The sequence below is a fragment of the Scyliorhinus canicula genome, chromosome 17 (genome assembly GCF_902713615.1).
Source record: "Scyliorhinus canicula chromosome 17, sScyCan1.1, whole genome shotgun sequence".
Taxonomy (NCBI): Eukaryota; Metazoa; Chordata; class Chondrichthyes; order Carcharhiniformes; family Scyliorhinidae; genus Scyliorhinus; species Scyliorhinus canicula.
Window position 1 is genome coordinate 40,936,457 of NC_052162.1, and position 18,462 is coordinate 40,954,918.

An 18,462-nucleotide genomic window follows, 5' to 3' on the forward strand; every position below is an offset into this window, starting at 1 on the left:
CACTCTCCTCACTGACCAACGGTCGGTAGCCTTCATGTTCAATAACACACAGCGGGGCAAGATCAAGAATGATAAGATCTTGAGGTGGAGGATCGAGCTCTCCACCTACAATTACGAGATTTTGTATTGCCCCAGCAAGCTCAACGAGCCCCCAGACGTCCTATCCCGAAGTGCATATGGCAGCGCACAAGTAGACCGACTCCGGGCCCTGCACGACAGCCTTTGTCACCCGGGAGTCACACGGTTGTCCCATTTTATAAAGGCCCGCAATCTGCCCTACTCCGTCGAGGAAGTACGGACAATCACCAGAGACTGCCAGGTCTGTGCGGAGTGCAAGCCGCACTTGTATCAACCGCACTGTGCACGCCTGGTGAAGGCTTCCCGCCCCTTTGAGCGCCTCAGCGTGGATTTAAAAGGGTCCCTCCCCTCCACCAACTGTAACACGTGTTTTCTCAGGTGTGGTCGATGAGTACTCCAGATTTCCCTTCGCCATCCCATGCCCCGACATGACGTCTGCCACTGTCATCAAAGCCCTCAACACATTCTTCGATCTGTTTGGTTTCCCCACCTACATCCACAGTGACAGGGGATCCTCATTCATGAGTGATGAGGTGCTTCAGTTCCTGCTCAGCAGGGATATCACCTCCAGCAGGACGACCAGCTATAATCCCCGGGGAAACGGGCAGGTAGAGAGGGAGAACGGGACGGTGTGGAGGGCCATCCAACTGGCCCTATGGTCCAGGAACCTCCCGGCCTCCCGCTGGCAGGAGGTCCTCCCTGATGCACTACACTCCATTCGGTCACGACTGTGCACCGCAACTAACAACACACCCCATGAAAGTCTCTTTGCCTTCCAGGAAGTCCACATGCGGGGTGTCACTCCCGACTTGGCTCGCAGCTCCAGGACCCGTCCTTCTCCGTAGGCCCGTCCGACTCCACAAGGCGGGCCCGTTGGTGGAGAGGGTGACGTTGCTCCATGTAAACCCCCAGTATGCCTACGTGGCGTACCCCGACGGCCGCCAGGATACTGTCTCCCTCAGGGACCTGGCACCAGCAGGTTCCACCCACATACACCCCTCCGGCCCGGCGCTCCGAGCAGCAACCCCCCCAGGACCATCCGTCCTCCCCCTGCCCACACCCGAGGATGAAGAGGATTTCAGCACGCTCCCGGAGTCACCGAAAATCAGACCAGCATTGGCATCGCCGCCACCACTGCGTTGCTCCCAGCGGCACATCAAGGTCCCGGACGAGTTAAATCTCTAACTGGTCCACTGGACTTTAAAAGACATTTTTTTTCTCAGAAAAATTGTGTATGTAAAATTCAGTTGTTGTATTTAATTCTCCACCACCCGCCCCAGACTCAATTTTAACAGGGGGTGAATGTGGTAAACCACTGTTGCACCTATATTAGGTGATGTATGGTAGGACCTGTACTACAGGTACGACGGTAGTCCCTGCCTGCTGGCTCCGCCCAGTAGGCGGAGTATAAATATGTGTGTCCTCCGTGTAGCAGCCATTTCGCCAGCTGCTGTGGGAGGCCATACATCTTAGAGCAATAAAGCCTCAGTTGTATTCAACTCTTGTCTTTGTGCAATTGATCGTGCATCATGGACGTAATCAGCTTGGTTGCAGTTTGGAAACCAAGGATGATTTCTGATATTTTAAGTCACTGCACAGGAGTTGCAGGAGGCCTGAACTAGAGCTGTGGGACCCAGATTCATGAGGTCAATAAAGAAATTGGAGGGTCACTAATCTTGTACCTTGGTGAATAGCTGGAACGCTGGAAGAGAAATTCGAATTAATTCCAGAGAGGTGGTGATGTACCTTTGAATTGGTCCCAGGAAAAGTGAATGAACCTTTCTAGATTTCTTAAGATAAAGGAACTAATGTGAGGAAGTAAGAAGTTGAACTGACATAGCATATGTCTCCATAAGCTATAGTGTTACATTAATACTTTATTTAATTCTTTTTGTTTAAAAAGTGAAATTTTGTGGCATGGTTCTGGCGGTTAATTGCTTGTGGTTCAGGTTTTTTCTTTAAACAGTAGTGGCCCCCTAACAGGATCATAACAATTGGAACTTTTGTTTTCCATCCAACAATTCCTCAGGATCTTCATGTTACTTGAATGACTGACTAGTGTACCAGACTCATGTGGGGTCAGTGAGAGAAAAAATAATGTGGATTTATAATGTGCATTATTAAAAACATCACCAGAATATCACCAAGTCATTTCTAACCAGCATTATTATTTAGGCGAACAAGGCAGCTATTTATTGCCCAACAAAGTCCGACAATAGCAAATGAGCCAAACTATTATAAAATAAGTTCCAATGAAATAAGCATAAATACAAATATTGGTGCATATAGAATAACTGACAATTAGAATATTGGAGCCACATTTAACCAGAGTGGGAGGGATTAATTGACACAATGGAGAATCACGTGGGAGTCTTAAAATGCTCTCGTGTCTAGATACTGTCAGGGAATAAAAACATCTATTCAAGCAAGAGGACAGCTATAAATTTAAATCAGAAGTCTGTGTTAACAGTAAGTAATTATGCATGGCATTTATTTCCAGCAGATCTTTATTTAGGTTACTTATAAAACCAAATGCCTTGGCTGAGACTCTGGGGAAATTCCTCCCCTCGGAACACATGCGGAATGGAACATTCCAGTTCCTTTAAGAACTGTGCTGCAGTGTGAGGTTGGGGAGGAAGCTCACAGGAACTCAGTTATTTATTATTTAACTTTGTGTTCTCAGGGACTTGAGTGAACTGTAGAAATAGAGCACGGTACATAATCTCCCATTGAAACTCTGAAGGAAACCACTAAATGCCTCTCACCCAAGGGTCACAGTTCACTGAGCTGAAAGGTGAGGAGAGATAACGTGCCTGTTGCCAAGGCGACACTTTCAGTCTGCAGAGGCTTGCGAAAGAAAAATGGAAGCAGGAATGATTTCACTGGAACTCGATGAGAGATAGCACTCAGTTCATGGAGCTAACAAACTGTTGAATTTTCAACCTCATTCTTCAGGCCTAGAATTTCATGTTTCATTGACTTTGCTAAACTGTATATTAAACAGCTGATTGTTCTCTGTTCTACTGTGACACTTGGGCTAATTCTGAACTCTCATGTGCTGGCAGGAAGTAAGAGTGTGTGAATCAGTGCTACAATTTTTCCACCCTCTTAACCTGATCCTTGTATCTGTGGCAACCTGGCAGCGATGAATTATTGAATTACCTCAACTGTTTTTTAGTTTGTTTTCTAAAAATGTAATTTCCCCCATTCCAACTTTCTGTCGTTTGACCATGGCGAGGGGATGGGGGGAAGGATGTATCGGTGTGGGTGGGAGGGGGGCGGGGGATGGTGGCTCGGGCTGGGGGTGGTGGTGGTGGGTTGGCAGGAGGTGGTTTTTCACAGCTGTGCCTGATCCTAGCTCTCTCATACACTTCCAGCCAGGGAATCTGACTGTGATCAAGGCCGATACTCTGGGCACTTCTTTTATTGCTAATTTAGGTTGACACATCGAATCCTAACTATATCAGCTAATGCAGCAAAATGGGAATAGTTTGTTGTAAGTCCAAAGATGTGCAGGTTAGGTGGATTGGCCATGATAAATGGCCCTTAGTGTCCAAAATTGCCCTTAGTGTTGGGTGGGGTTACTGGGTTATGGGGATAGGGTGGAGGTGTTAACCTTGGGTAGGGTGCTCTTTCCAAGGGCCGATGCAGACTCGATGGGCCAAATAGCCTCCTTCTGCACTGTAAATTCTATGAAAATCTATGGCAGAGAGTCCCTTCTGAACTCAGTCCCTCAATTTTATCCCTCTTCTTTAGGTCCTGGACGTAAGTTCTCTGGGGGCAGCACAGTAGCACAGTGGTTAGCACTGTCGCTTGCCAGCTCCAGGGTCCCAGGTTCAATTCCCGGCTTGGGTCACTGTCTGTGCGGAGTCTGCACATTCTCCCGTGTCTGTGTGGGTTTCCTCCGGGTGCTCCGGTTTCCTCCCACAGTCCAAAAATGTGCAGGTTAGGTAGATTAGACATGCTGAATTAACGTTCGTGTCCAAAAACGTTTAGGTGGGGTTACTAAGTTATGGGGATAGGATGGAAGTGTGGGTTTAAGTAGGGTGCTCTTTCCGAGGGGGGGTGCAGACCCGATGGGCCAAATGGCCTTCTTCTGCACTGTAAATTCTATGATTTATCTATGATTCTATGAACTTTTAGTTACATTGTCTAAATGAGCATTCTTCATGCATAAGTTTACATAACGAGGGCAGGTAGGTTATTTTACCATGGGGTAAGTCACAGCTGAACCTTATCCTGGCCTTATTCGACATTGATACAAATGTACTTTCCAGCAGGAGCCCCTTGGCAAGATCAACTCATGCTGGGTTTCCTCTTTTCCCTAATAGCCCAGAGAACCGCGTTAAACCTGCCATCCCACCTGAGATTATCTAACTCTGGACATGCCTGGAATTAAATCTGTCTTCAATCATAAACATCAATGCTTAGAGTGGACTTAAAACATTAGGGAGGCTGTCACCTACAAATCATCCTTATTTGTTTTATTTCAGGTACCCTCCTGTTACCCATGCAAAACGAAACAGAAACTACTGAAGGGCAGGTTCTGATGAAGCACCCTGATGTTGGCTCCGGCGAATCGTACCACAGTTGCAGTAGCAGTATAGCGAAATATAGCGATGAATCCTTTGCAACCTACACTGATGAAAATGAGGAGAATGTTCAATCCTACAGTCAATCATTTGAATCTAATGATCCTTTCAATGAGGATTTTGAAACAAGTAGAGAATCAGTGGCCACTGCAATCAAATCGGAGGTGGAATCTCTGTCACCTCCAGATGGTAAGCAAGGTGAGGGGGAATAATCAATTGTTTGTACAGATGCATTCTTTGAAAGCTTGAATATGCCATCGTTCATTTCTTTTACCTCCAATTTTATCCCCCTTTCTTGACCAGTGACTCCTGCAAAATATACAACATAAAAATTGGGTAAACATGGGAACATCAGAACAAGAGTATAACATTTAGCCCTGTGAACCTATTCTGCCATTCTGTGAGATCATGATTCTCCGGTCTCCCACGTCAAAATCGCTTCGGTGATCGGGCGGAGAATCCACTTGGCGCCAAACTCAGGGGCCGCGCTGCTTTTGCGATGCTTCGCCGCCTCCAAAAAGGCATACTCTAGGAGTACACCGCACTCCATATAGACGGCCTCAGGGCATGAGCCCCCCCCCCCCCACCCCCCACCCACCAATGCTCCGCCCCCCCGATGGGCCAACTTCCCAACGGCGTGGGTCACTCTCATGTTATTTTTGTTCACCCAAGTCGGGGGGAGGGGGGGGGGCGGGGGGGGAGCCGATTCGCGGGCACGGGGAGCATTGGCAAGGGCTGGGGGCACTGGTGGGAGGTAGTCTGGAAGTGGCGGGCCTGGCCAAAGGTGATCACTATTTGGCAGGCTTGGTCCGTGTGTGGCCACTGCCGTGCGCATGCCCGGCAACGGCCCTGCAATTCTCTGGCCGTATCCGCAGCTAAAGCCGGTGCTATATGCTGCGTGCCTGCTAGTCCCCCACCAGACGGGGGATCAGTGGCCATTCTGTGCCGTTTTTCCGGTCGTAATATGTCACTTCCCACACCGGCGTCAGCACTTAGTCTCAGAATCGGAGAATCCAGCCCCATGTTTAATCAGCAACCTAAATCATTTCCTGCGTTTGTCTCATATACCTTAATACCTTTGCTTAACAAAAATCAGGCTCAATTTTAAATTTAACAATTGATCAAACATCAATTGCCATTTGTGGAAGAGAGTTCCAAACCTCTACCACCTTTCGTGTGAAAAGGTATTTCCTAATATCACGTCTAAAAGAACAAAGAAAAGTACAGCACAAGAACAAGCAATTCGGCCCTCCAAGCCTTGCCGATCATGATGCCCAAACTAAAAACAAAACCTTCTGACTTACTCGGTCCGTATCCCTTTATTTCCTCCCTTTTCATGTATCCATTATGCCTCTTAAATGCTGCTAATGTGCCTGCTTCCACCACATCCTCTGGCAGCGTGTTCCAGGTACGCACTCTCTGCATGAAAAACGTACCCCACACATCTCCCTTAAACTTTCCCCTCTCACCTTAAACCTTATAATTGACACTTCCACCCTTGGAAAAAGCCTCTGACTATCCACCCTGTCTATGCCTCTCATCATTTTGTAGACCTCTATCAGGCTGCCCCTCAGCCTCCGTCTTTTCAATGAAAACAATCCTAATTTATTCAACCTCTCCTCATAGCCAACACCCTTGAGACCAGGCAACATCCTGGTGAACCTTTTTTGTACTCTCGCCAAAGCTTCCACGTCCTTCTAATAATGTGGTGACCAGAACTGCACGCAATACTCCAAATACGGCCTAACCAAGGTTTTATATAGCAGCAACATGATTTCCCAACTCCTGTGCTCAGTACCCCGGTGATCAAGGCAAGTATGCCATATGCCTTCTTAATCACCTTGGCCACCTGTGTTGCCACTTTTAGGGAACTGTGGACCTGCACGCCCAGATCCCTCTTTATGTTAACGTTCCTAAGGGTGCTGCCATTTACAGTATAATTCATACCTAGATTTGGTCCTCCAAAATGCATCACCTCACATTTGTCCGGATTAATCTCCATCTGCCATTTCTATGCCCAAGTCTCTAATCTATCTTTATCCTGTTGTATCCTTTGACAATCCTCGGCACTATCAACAACTCCGCTAATCTTCATGTCATCCGCAAATTTACTGATCAGACCACCACAGTTTCCTCCAGATCAGTTATGTATACTACGAACAACAGAGGTCCCAGTACAGATCCTTGCGGAATACCACTAGCTACAGATCTCCATTCTGAAAAGCACCCTTCCACCGCGACTCTCTGTCTTCTATAATCAAGCCAGTTTGTATCCATATAGCCAGTCCACCCCGAATCCCATGTGATTTTAGTTTTTGTACCAGTCTGCCATGTAGGATCTTGTCAAACACCTTACTAAAGTCCATATAAACTACATCCCAGCCCTTCCCTCATCAATTTTCTTTGTCACATCTTCAAAAAACTCAATCAAGTTGGTGAGACATGACCTTCCCCGTATAAAACCATGCTGTCTGTCACTAACAGGTCCATTTCCCCCCAAATGTGCATATATCCTGTCCCTCGATACCTTTTCCAAAAGCTTCCCCAGGCTCAGGCTCACCGGCCTATAATTTGCTGGGTTATCCCTGCTTCCTTTCTTAAACAAGGGAATAACATCGGCTATTCCCCAGTCCTCTGGAACCTCGCCTGTGGCCAAAAAGGATGTGAAGATATCTGTTAAGGCCTCAGCTATTTCTCCCCTTGTACCCCGCAGTAACCTGGGATAGATCCCATCCCACCCTGGGGACTTGTCGATCTTAATGCAATTTAGGATACTCAACACTTCCTCCTTTAATATATTGACGTTCTCAAGAGCGTTCACACACCTATCCCTGACGTCAACATCCGTCATGTCCTTCTCCCTTGGTGAATACCAATACAAAGTACTCATTAAGGATTTCAGCCATTTCCTGTACTTGAGTGAGCAAACTCTTTCTCTTGCTACCCTCTTGCTCCTAAGGTATGCATTAAAAGCCTTGGGATTCTCCTTGACCATGTTTGCTAAAGACATTTCAGGGCCCCTTTTATCCCTCATAATCCCACGTTTAAGGCTTGGCTCTAATCTTTATTCCAAGACCCCAACCAGTGGATTAGTTTCTTCCAATGACCCTACCTGCTCCTCTTAATATCATGAAAACTATGATTAAATCGCCTCTTAACCTTTGAAATTCCAGGGACTACAATCCTAGTTTGTTTACTCCTGTAAGTTAACCCCTGGAGTCGGGTAGTATTCTGGAAAATCACTCTGCACTCTGACCAAGGCCCAATATATCCTTCATAAGGTGCGCTGCCAGAACCGCTTCCCTCCTTCAGGTGCTGTCAAACCATAGAATCATATAATGGTTACAGCACAGAAGAAAGTCATTTGGTATCACACTGGCTTTCTGCAAGAGTTACTCAATTAACCCCACTTTGTTGCCCTTTCTCCTTCATCTGTTTTGTTCAGATGCTTATTAAATTCCCTTTTGAAAGCCACAGTTGATTCTGTCTCCACCATAATGTCGGACAGTACATTCCTGATCCTAACCACTCACTGTGTTGGTTCTTCTGCAAATCACCTTAGATCTGCGTCCTCTGGTATTTGACCCTTCCACCAATTGGAACAGTTTCTCTTTATCTACTCTATCGAAATTCCTCACGATTTTGGAACAGTTTTAAAAAAAAATGTTTTTATTAAAGCATTTGTATTTACATTAAACACAACCAAGTGCAGAACAAGAACAAACAGGAAACCTCAAGACCAATAAATAACGCCCTTCCAACGCACACTCCCTGCCGTTCCCCTCCACCCATTCTGCCACCCCCATTTTAACCCAGTTATCCTCCTCCCCTTCCCTACCCCATGCACCATCCACACCTATCCTCCACCCCCTCAATGAAACCTGCTCATCCTTATTGATTGATTGATTTATTGTCACATGTACCGAGGTAGAGTGAAAAGTATTTTTATGTGGCCAAGGGAACGTACAAAGTATGTCCATAGTAGAGAAAAAGAATACTCAAGAGGGTACATTGACAAATAGTACATCGACAAATAGTGATTGGTTACAGTGCAGAGCAAGGGCCAAACAAAGCAAATACATGAGCAAGAGCAGCATAGGGCATCGTGAATAGTGTTCTTACAGGGAACAGACCAGTCCAAGGGAGAGTCGTTGAGCAGGAACTGTGGGGAAGAAGCTGTTTCTATGTCTGGATGTATGGGTCTTCAGAACTTCTGTACCTTCTGCCTGATGGAAGGGTCTGGAAGAAGGCAATGCCTGGGTGGGAAGGGTCTCTGATAATGCTGTCTGCCTTCCTGAGTCAGCGGGAGGTGTAGGCAGAATCAATGTGAGGGTGGTAAGCTTGTGTGATGCATTGGGCTGAGTTCGCCACACTCTGCAGTTTCTTGCGATCTTCTGCCGAGCAGTTTGGTGGAACCATCAATTCACCAGACACGTGTTTCCGATGTGAATCTAGGCTTTAATCGACTTACTTCAGAGCCAGCCTGTTACCTGTCGATTAACTTGTAGTGACTCAGGCTGACTCTGGACACGGGTATTTATACAACTGCACTAGGGGGAGGAGCCGTGGGCAGAGCCAAGGGTGGAGCCCAGTACAAGTTCCTGAGTGCTCCGAGCGCTACTCCCCCTAGTGGTAGGATAGTGCTACTGCGCTTACAAAGACAGTGTGAATTAACATATATACATCTATATTACATTTACCACACAGTTGCCATACCAAGCTGTGATTCAGCTGGATAGGATGCTCTCCATGGCACATGTAGACGTTTGTGAGAGTCGGTGCAGACATGCCAAATTTCTTTAGCTTCCGTAGGAAGTTGAGACATTGTTGGGCTTTCTTGACTGTTGCATCAACACCGTCATATGTTCCCTGTGCAATTCCTTGAATTGAATAAGGCTAGGCCAAGCACAGGAGGAAGATGTGTTCACCCTTCTCAAAGCCTCCCACAATCCAGCCCCCATTCCACCCCCGCCAACTCTTCCCACTTCCGTTTAACTTCTCCTATCGGGGCTCCCTCCCAGACCATTAACTCCTTGTAAATCTTGAATGCCTTACCCTCATCTAGTCCTGCTTTCGATACCACCTGGTCCTGTAGCCCCGGGGTGCCAGGTTGGGAAAGGACAGAACCTACTTCTTCACATAATCCCACACCTGTAAGTACCGGAACTCATTCCCACTGGGCAACTTATACTCCTCTTCCAATTCCTCTACACTTGAAAAACTGTCCCCCACAAAAAGTTTCCCAAACGCTCGATCCCTGCCCACCGCCTCCCTCGAAACGCAGCGTCCGAGCTCCCCCAGTGCAAATCTATGATTCCCGCAGATTGGTGCCCACACCGAGGCATCCTCCAGCCTTAGATGCTGCCATCACTATCCCCACACCCTCACCACAGGGCCCGTGAAATACTTGGCCGGCGAGAGCAGCAGAGGTGCCATCAACAATGCCCTAAGCTTGAGCCCTTACAAGAGTCTGCCTCCATCTGCTTCCATGCCGAACCCCTCCCCCACCACCCACTTCCTAACCATGTCTACATTCGCTGCCCAATAGAAATTCATTATATTTGGCAAGGCCCTCCATTATCCTCATGCCCTCTATTCTCTCCACTAAAACAATTGTGCCCCCAGCCATTCTACCAGGTCCTCCTCCGCCTTGGGGAACCTCAAGTCTAGGAATTGTCGCATTCCCCCCGAACGGCGGCCTTTACTCGTTCGCACACCTCCTTGTCCGCTAACAATCCCACATGCGATCTCCTCTGTGGGAAATGCCCCCCCCCCCCCCACAATGGCTGAGTACCCCGAGTCCACCATCCCCGCCAGCAGAATCTTATCCACCACAAAGTAATCGATCCGCGAGTATACCCTGTGCACACGGGAGAAGCACAAAAATTCCTTCGCTCTCAGCCTCCCAAACCTCCACGGGTCCACCCCCCCATGCCCCATGCGCTTTATGAACACCTTCAGCTCCTTTGCCACCGCTGAACCCCTCACCTAGCGCCGACTCGACTGGTCCAATCTTGGCTCGTGACTGTATTATAGTCCCTCCATATCCAACCGGTGCGAGTCCAGGAGTCCAGGTCCGAGATCTTCCCCAAAACCCGCCTCATGAATTCAACATCATCTCGATTTGGAGCATAAACGTTCACCAAGACCACTGGCACCCCCTCCAATTTCCCGCTCAACATCATGAACCTTCCGCCCGAATCTGCCACAGTATTACCCACTTCAAGTGATACCTGCTTATTTATCATCACTGCCACCTCCTCCCCCCCCCCCCCCCCCCCTGCATCTTCATATCTAATCCTGAATGGAAGACTTGCCCTCCCCACCCTTTCCTTAACCTAAGCTGGTCTCCGATTTTCAAATGTTTTTCTTGCAAAAAGCCACATCCGCCTTCAAGCTTCACAGGTGCGCGAACACGCATGACCGTTTGACTGATCCATTCGGCCCTCTCACATTCCATGTGACTAACCTGGTCGGGGGGGGGAGGGGGGGGGCTCCCCACCCCACCCCACCCCACCCCACCCCACCCCACCCCACCCCCTTCCTATGCTGCTCAACCATATCCCTTCTTGGGCCAGCCCCGGCCTGTGTCACGCGACCCTCCAGGCCCTTCCTTGGGTGTCCACCGTCATCAACTCTTTCCCCACTGCGCAACAACTGCCTCACCTTTGTCAGCATTCCCACCCCCCTAAACAAAACAACAAACAATCCCATCCTCCTCGATCACGCGAACCACATGTTCAACCCCCCTCCCCCCACCCCGCAACTGTGCTCCCATTAACTAGCCCGCCCTGCTAGTCTGGCAGCCCCCGCACATGGCGGCAAAAAGTCCTGCCCCCCCCCCCCCCCCCCCCACTGATTTCCCTTCCTCCTGCTCGCACGCTTCCATTTTGCAAACAACAATAAAGTAAGAAAAAGGTGCACTCACTCTCTACGTTCCTACAGCATCCCACCATAGAATCCCACACAAACACCTCAAAGAAGAGAGGTTCGGGACTTCCGGTTGCGGCTATGACTAGCTAAGTCGCACGTTTGGCTGCTCCTGTTAGGAAGGTGTTTTCGGGCCGATTGGAGGGCCCCTAACGGCGCTGGAACGGCAATTCCCGGTGGGGGAAGGTTCCCAGAGGAGAACCCCGTCAAATTTATGGTCGTCACCCGAAGTGGGGCAGGAAAAAAAGCGGCAGCAGCTCCCCGAAAAAAGCGGGGGAAGAAATCCAAAATGGCGGCCGGCGGCACACCCGAGGACTGGAGGACATGGGCGGCGGAGCAGCAGGCCGCTCTCCTGCGCTTCTTCACGGAGCTGAAAGTGGAGCTGCTGGAGTCGATGAACGCGACGACCACCAGGCTGATGGGGGCACAGGCGACCCAAGAGGCGTCAATTCGGGAGCTGCAGCAGGAGATGACTGTGAGGGAGGAGGAGGCCACGGTCCTCGTGGGAAAGGTGGAGGTGCACGAGGCACTCCACCTGAGATGGCAAAACCGATTGGAGGAGATGGATACCCGCATGAGGCGGAAAAACCTGAGGATCCTGGGCCTGGCAGAAGGGCTGGAGGGGTCGGACCTTCAGGGGTATGTGGCAGAAATGCTGGGCTCACTGATGGGGGCAGGGGCCGTCCCTTCGCCCCTGGAATTGGAGGAGGCCTACAGAGTAATGGCCAGGAAGCCAAGAGCAAACGAACCCCCGAGGGCGGTGCTGGTTCGGTTCCAGCGATTCAGTGACCGGGAGAGGGTGCTGAGGTGGGCCAAGAGAGAGAGGAGCAGCAAATGGGAGAACTCGACGGTGAGGATCTTTCAGGACTGGAGTGCGGAGGTGGCAAAGCGGCGGGCCCGGTTCAACCGGACGAAGGCGGTGCTGCATGCCAGGAGAATTAGATTCGGGATGCTGCAGCCAGCGCGCTTGTGGGTGACCTACAAGGACCAGCACCACTATTTCGAGTCCCCGGAGGAGGCGTGGGCCTTTGTCCAGGAAGAAAAGCTGGACTCGAACTAGAACCAGGAGATACTTGGCGGTCGTTGCCGCTCTGGTACTTTAAGCTGGACACGTGGCTTTCTGTTGGCTGGATTTTCACTTGGCCGTATTTTTGGACCCTTTTTGTTCTCTATACCAGTTTTTTCTCTCTTTTTTCCTGTTATTTATAATGTTATGGTGGGGTGGGGGGGGGAGTGCCGGGGGTATGTGTTTCTTGTGGGGTTTTTGGTTGTTTTGTATTTATCGGTGGGAGATCGGGGACGGGGGTGGAACTGAAGATGGAGGGGCGGGGAGGGGCAGGGCGAAAGCGCGGGCTTTCCTCTGGTTTCCCGCGCACGGGGCAGAGGAGGGAGGGGGGTGGGAGTAAGGGGCGTGGTCAGCAATGGCTCCCTTTCCCGCGCTGGAGCGGGGTCAAGGAGGGGTGGTAAGGGGGGGGACGTCCCCCCCATGCCGGGAGGAGCCGGAGTGTGGCAGGGGCAGCCGGGTCAGCGTAAACCAGCTGACTCACGGAAGTACTATGGAGGGTGCGTCGCGGCTAGGAAGGGTCCTAGCTTGGGGGGGGAGGGGGTGGGGGGGGGGAGGGGGAGGGGGGTGGGGGGGGGGGAGGGGGAGGGAGGAAGGGGGGGGCCACCAGGTTGCTGCTGAAAAGGCCAGGGAGGAGAAGTTGAGGAGTGGAGGGGTGGGGGGGGGGGGGGGGGGGGGGGGGGGCGCCATCGCCATGGGGAGCGGGTCAGAAAGGGAGGGCTGACTCGGGGCGAGCAGGTGACAGGATATGGCTAGTCGGCGGGGGAAAGGGGCGGGCTGCCCTTCGACCCGGCTGATAACTTGGAATGTGAGGGGGCTGAATGGGCCGGTCAAGAGAACGAGAGTAATCTCGCATTTGAAGGGGCTGAAGGCGGATGTAGCAATGCTACAAGAGACCCATTTGAAGGTGGCGGACCAGGTCCGCCTGAGAAGGGGGTGGGTGGGACAAGTGTTCCACTCAGGACTGGACGTAAAGAACCGAGGGGTGGCGATCCTGGTAGGGAAGAGGGTGTCGTTCGTGGCGGCGGAGGTGGTGGCGGATAAAGAGGGTAGATATGTCATGGTGAAGGGTAGGCTGCAGGGGGAGAAAGTGGTGATGGTTAACGTGTATGCCCCGAACTGGGACGACGCTGGCTTCATGAGGCGCCTACTGGGCCTCATTCCGGACCTGGAGGCAGGGGGCCTGATCATGGGGGGGGACTTCAACACAGTGCTGGACCCCGTGTTGGACAGATCGAGTTCAAGGACGAGTAGGAGGCCGGCAGCGGCAGAAGTGTTAAAGGGGTTTATGGAGCAGATGGGAGGGGTGGACCCCTGGAGGTTTGGGAGGCCGAGGGCGAGGGAGTATTCCTTTTTCTCCCATGTCCACAGAGTCTATTCTAGAATTGACTTTTTTGTATTAAGCAGGGGACTGATCCCGAAAGTACGGGAAGTGGAGTACTCGGCCATAGCGGTCTCAGACCACGCGCCACACTGGGTAGATTTGGAAATGGGAGAGGTGCGAGACCAGCGTCCGCTGTGGCGCCTGGATGTGGGGTTGCTGGCGGATGAGGAGGTGTGTAAGAGGGTCCGGAAGAGCATTGAGAGATATCTGGACATTAATGACACGGGGGAGGTGCAGGTGGGGATGGTATGGGAGGCCCTGAAGGCGGTGATCCGGGGGGAGCTGATCTCCATACGGGCACATAGGGAAAGGAGGGAGAGACAGGAGAGGGAGAGGCTGGTGGGGGAGCTTCTGGACGTGGATAGGAAATATGCGGAGGCACCAGAGGAGGGGCTGCTGGGGGAACGGCGTAGTTTGCAGGCTTATTTTGACCTGTTGACCACCAGAAAGGCGGAGGCACAGTGGAGAAGGGCGCAGAGCGCGATTTATGAGTACGGGGAGAAGGCGAGTAGGATGCTGGCGCATCAGCTCCGCAAGCGGGATGCGGCTAGAGAAATTGGGGGAGTGAGGGAGAGGGGTGGGAACATAGTGCAGAAGGGGCCAGAAGTAAATGGGGTTTTCAGAGACTTCTATAAGGAGCTGTATCGGTCAGAGCCGCCGACGAGGGGAGGGGGGATGGAGGGCTTCTTGAACAAACTGAGGTTCCCCAAGGTCCAAGAGGAGCTGGTAGAGGGGCTGGGGGCGCAGATAGGGTTAGAGGAGCTAGTCAAGGGGATTGGGCATATGCAGTCGGGGAAGGCGCCGGGGCCAGACGGGTTCCCGGTGGAATTTTACAAAAAATATGCGGATCTGGTGGGCCCTGTGCTGGTGCGAGCCTTCAACGAGGCATGGGAGGGGGGGGCTCTGCCCCCGACAATGTCGCAGGCACTGATCTCTCTGATCTTGAAGCGGGACAAGGACCCCGTGCAGTGTGGGTCATATAGGCCTATCTCGCTCCTAAATGTGGACGCCAAGCTGCTGGCAAAGATCCTGGCTACCAGGATAGAGGATTGTGTGCCAGGGGTGATACACGAGGACCAGACGGGTTTTGTGAAAGGGCGGCAGCTTAATACGAACGTGCGGAGACTGCTAAACGTCATCATGATGCCGGCAGTGGAGGGGGAGGCGGAGATAGTGGTGGCATTGGACGCGGAGAAAGCATTTGATAGGTTGGAGTGGAAGTACCTGTGGGAGACGCTGGAACGGTTTGGATTTGGGGAGGGATTTATTAAATGGGTGAAGCTGCTCTATTCGGCCCCGACGGCAAGTGTAGTGACGAATGGTAGGAGATCGGAGTATTTTGGGCTCCACCGGGGGACCAGACAGGGGTGCCCCCTGTCCCCCCTGCTCTTCGCACTGGCAATTGAACCGTTGGCGATGGCACTGAGGGGCTCAGGGGGGTGGAGAGGCCTGACAAGGGGCGGGGAGGAGCACCGGGTATCGCTATACGCGGACGACCTGCTGCTATATGTGGCAGACCCAGAAGGGGGAATGCCGGAGGTGATGGAACTGCTAGCAGAATTCGGGGACTTTTCGGGGTACAAGCTAAACTTGGGTAAGAGTGAGGTATTTGTGATACACCCAGGGGACCAGGAAGAGGGAATCGGGAGACTCCCGTTGAAGAGAGCAGGAAAGAATTTTAGATATTTAGGGGTGCAGGTGGCTAGGAACTGGGGGACTCTCCACAAGTTGAACTTCACTAGGCTGGTGGAACAGATGGAGGAGGAATTTAAAAGGTGGGACATGGTGCCGCTGTCGCTGGCGGGTAGAGTGCAGTCCGTTAAAATGACGGTCCTCCCAAGGTTTTTGTTTTTATTTCAGTGCTTGCCCATCTTCCTCCCTAGGGCCTTCTTCAAAAAGGTGACGAGCAGCATCATGAGCTACGTGTGGGCGCATGGCACCCCAAGGGTGAGGAGGGTCTTCTTGGAGCGGAGTAGGGAGAGTGGGGGGCTGGCATTACCCAACCTTTCGGGGTATTACTGGGCGGCTAATGTGTCGATGGTGCGTAAGTGGATGATGGAAGGGGAGGGGGCAGCTTGGAAACGAATGGAGAGGGTGTCCTGTGGCAATATAAGCCTGGGGGCCCTAGTAACGGCGCCATGGCCGCTCCCTCCCACGAGGTACACCACGAGCCCGGTGGTGGCGGCCACCCTCAAGATCTGGGGGCAGTGGAGGCGACACAGGGGGGAAGTGGGAGGTCTGATGGAGGCACCGTTAAGAGGGAACCATAGATTCACCCCGGGGAACATGGACGGGGGATTTCAGAGCTGGCACAGGGTGGGCATCAGGCAGCTGAAGGATCTGTTTGTAGATGGGAGGTTTGCGAGCCTGAGAGAGCTGGAGGAGAAATTCGGGCTCCCCCCGGGAAACGTGTTTCGACATTTGCAGGTGAAGGCATTTGCTAGCCGCCAGGTGGAAGGGTTCCCCTTGCTCCCCAGCAGGGGGGCGAGCGATAGGGTGCTATCGGGGGTCTGGGTCGGAGGGGGGAGGATATCGGACATATACAAAGTGATGCAGGAGGCTGAGGAGGCATCAGTAGAGGAGCTGAAAGACAAGTGGGAGGGGGAGCTGGGAGAGCAGATAGAGGATGGGACATGGGCTGATGCCCTGGAGAGGGTTAATTCTTCCTCCTCGTGTGCGAGGCTTAGCCTCATTCAATTTAAGGTGCTACATAGAGCCCATATGACGGGGACAAGGATGAGTCGGTTCTTTGGGGGTGAGGACAGATGTGTCAGGTGTTCGGGAAGTCCAGCGAACCATGTCCATATGTTTTGGGCATGTCCGGCACTGGAGGAGTTCTGGAAGGGGGTGGCAAGGACGGTGTCGAGGGTGGTGGGATCCAGGGTCAAACCAGGATGGGGGCTAGCGATCTTTGGGGTTGGGGTGGAGCCGGGGGTACAGGAGGCGAGAGAGGCCGGAATACTGGCCTTTGCGTCCCTAGTTGCGCGAAGAAGGATACTGATACAGTGGAAGGACGCGAGGCCTCCAAGCGTGGAAACTTGGATTAATGACATGGCAAGCTTTATCCAGTTGGAAAGGGTCAAATTCGCCCTGAGAGGGTCGGTACAAGGGTTCTTCAGGCGGTGGCAGCCCTTCCTCGACTTTTTGGCTCAAAGATAGGGTGCAGAGGTCGCAGCAGCAGCAACCCGGGGGGGGGGGGGGGTGGTGGCAACAACGGGTGCGGTGGGTTATTTAAGGTTGCAATGCAGACAAATTTGTTCGCAGTTCATGTTTGATGTTAATTGTTGCTTTGTTTGTTTTTTTTTGGGGGGGGGAGGGGGGGAGAGACAGCGCGCGCGGGGGGTCGGGCGGGGGGGGGGATATCTGTTAAGAGGGAATATTGTGTAATAGTCTATGGTTAGGGGGGTAAATATTCTCATGTAAAAAATCTCTTCAATAAAAATTATTTTATAAAAAAATGAAGAGAGGTTCTCCCCTAACCATTACCTCAAAAAGAATAAATAGAAAGGCAGGGAGAACCAACATCTCCTCACACTTCCTCCAAAGTTCAATGCCCTCCCCCTTTTGCCAGATCTTTGTCTCTGAAAAGCACCATTGCCTCCTCTGGTATTCCAAAATCATGCTCATGGCCATGTCCTGGGGCTGGTTTAGCACACAGGCCTAAATCGCTGGCTTTTAGAAGCAGACCAAGGCAGGCCAGCAGCACGGTTCGATTCCCGTACCAGCCTCCCCCGAACAGGCGCCGGAATGTGCCGACTAGGGGCTTTTCAAAGTAACTTCATTTGAAGCTTACTTGTGACAATAAGCGATTTTCATTTCATTTCATTTCATGTAAGCCACCCAGAGATGGGCCGGGTACAACATCCCCAACTTCACCCCCTTCTTGAAGAGGGCAGCTTGACTCGGTTGAACCCGGCTCTCCTTTTAGCCAGTTCCACACCTAGGTCTTGGTATACCCAGAGCTCATTACCTTCCCAGGTGCACCCTCTCATCTGCCCGGCCCACCATAAGATCTTCTCTGTATATAGGAACCAAAGGAGCCTCACCACCATCGCCCTTGGCGGCTCGTTCGCCTGCAGCTTCCTCATCAGCGCCCGGTCGACCTCCAGGATCAGTCGAAGGCCCTCTCCCCCATCAGCTGTTCCTTCATTTTGGCTACATATGATCCAGTGTCCGCTCCCTCGATGCCTTCTGGCATCCCAACAATTCTTAGGTTTTGTCTCTGAAACAGTTCTCCAGACCCTCCACCTTCTCTTTTAGCCGCTTCTGTGTCTCCTGCATCATCCCGATCTCGGCCGCCAATGAGGTAAGCTGCGCCTCATGCTCCCCCACCATCTCCTCCACTTTGTGAATTGCCTGGCTCTGGGTCTCCAGCCTCTGCCCCACCCGATGGATCCACACGTTTAGCGGGCCTA

The 18,462-nt window shown here is 51.7% G+C and overlaps 1 protein-coding gene across 9 annotated transcripts in view; it reads left to right on the forward strand.

Moving 5' to 3' along the window:
- The first annotated feature begins 2,412 nt into the window (after positions 1-2,412).
- Positions 2,413-18,462, forward strand: part of LOC119952445 (uncharacterized protein C8orf48-like) — a 77,943-nt gene continuing 61,893 nt past the window's right edge. Inside the window, exons 1-2 of one of the 9 annotated variants that reach the window (XM_038776207.1) lie at positions 2,413-2,547; positions 4,572-4,868. In XM_038776207.1, coding sequence (XP_038632135.1) covers positions 4,589-4,868 — 280 coding nt within the window. In that variant the 5' untranslated portion in view covers positions 2,413-2,547; positions 4,572-4,588. Of the gene's footprint in view, positions 2,548-2,654; positions 2,873-2,938; positions 3,273-4,571; positions 4,869-18,462 lie in introns of those variants that run through there. The other 8 variants (XM_038776203.1, XM_038776205.1, XM_038776210.1 and 5 more) reach the window with 8 other exon arrangements.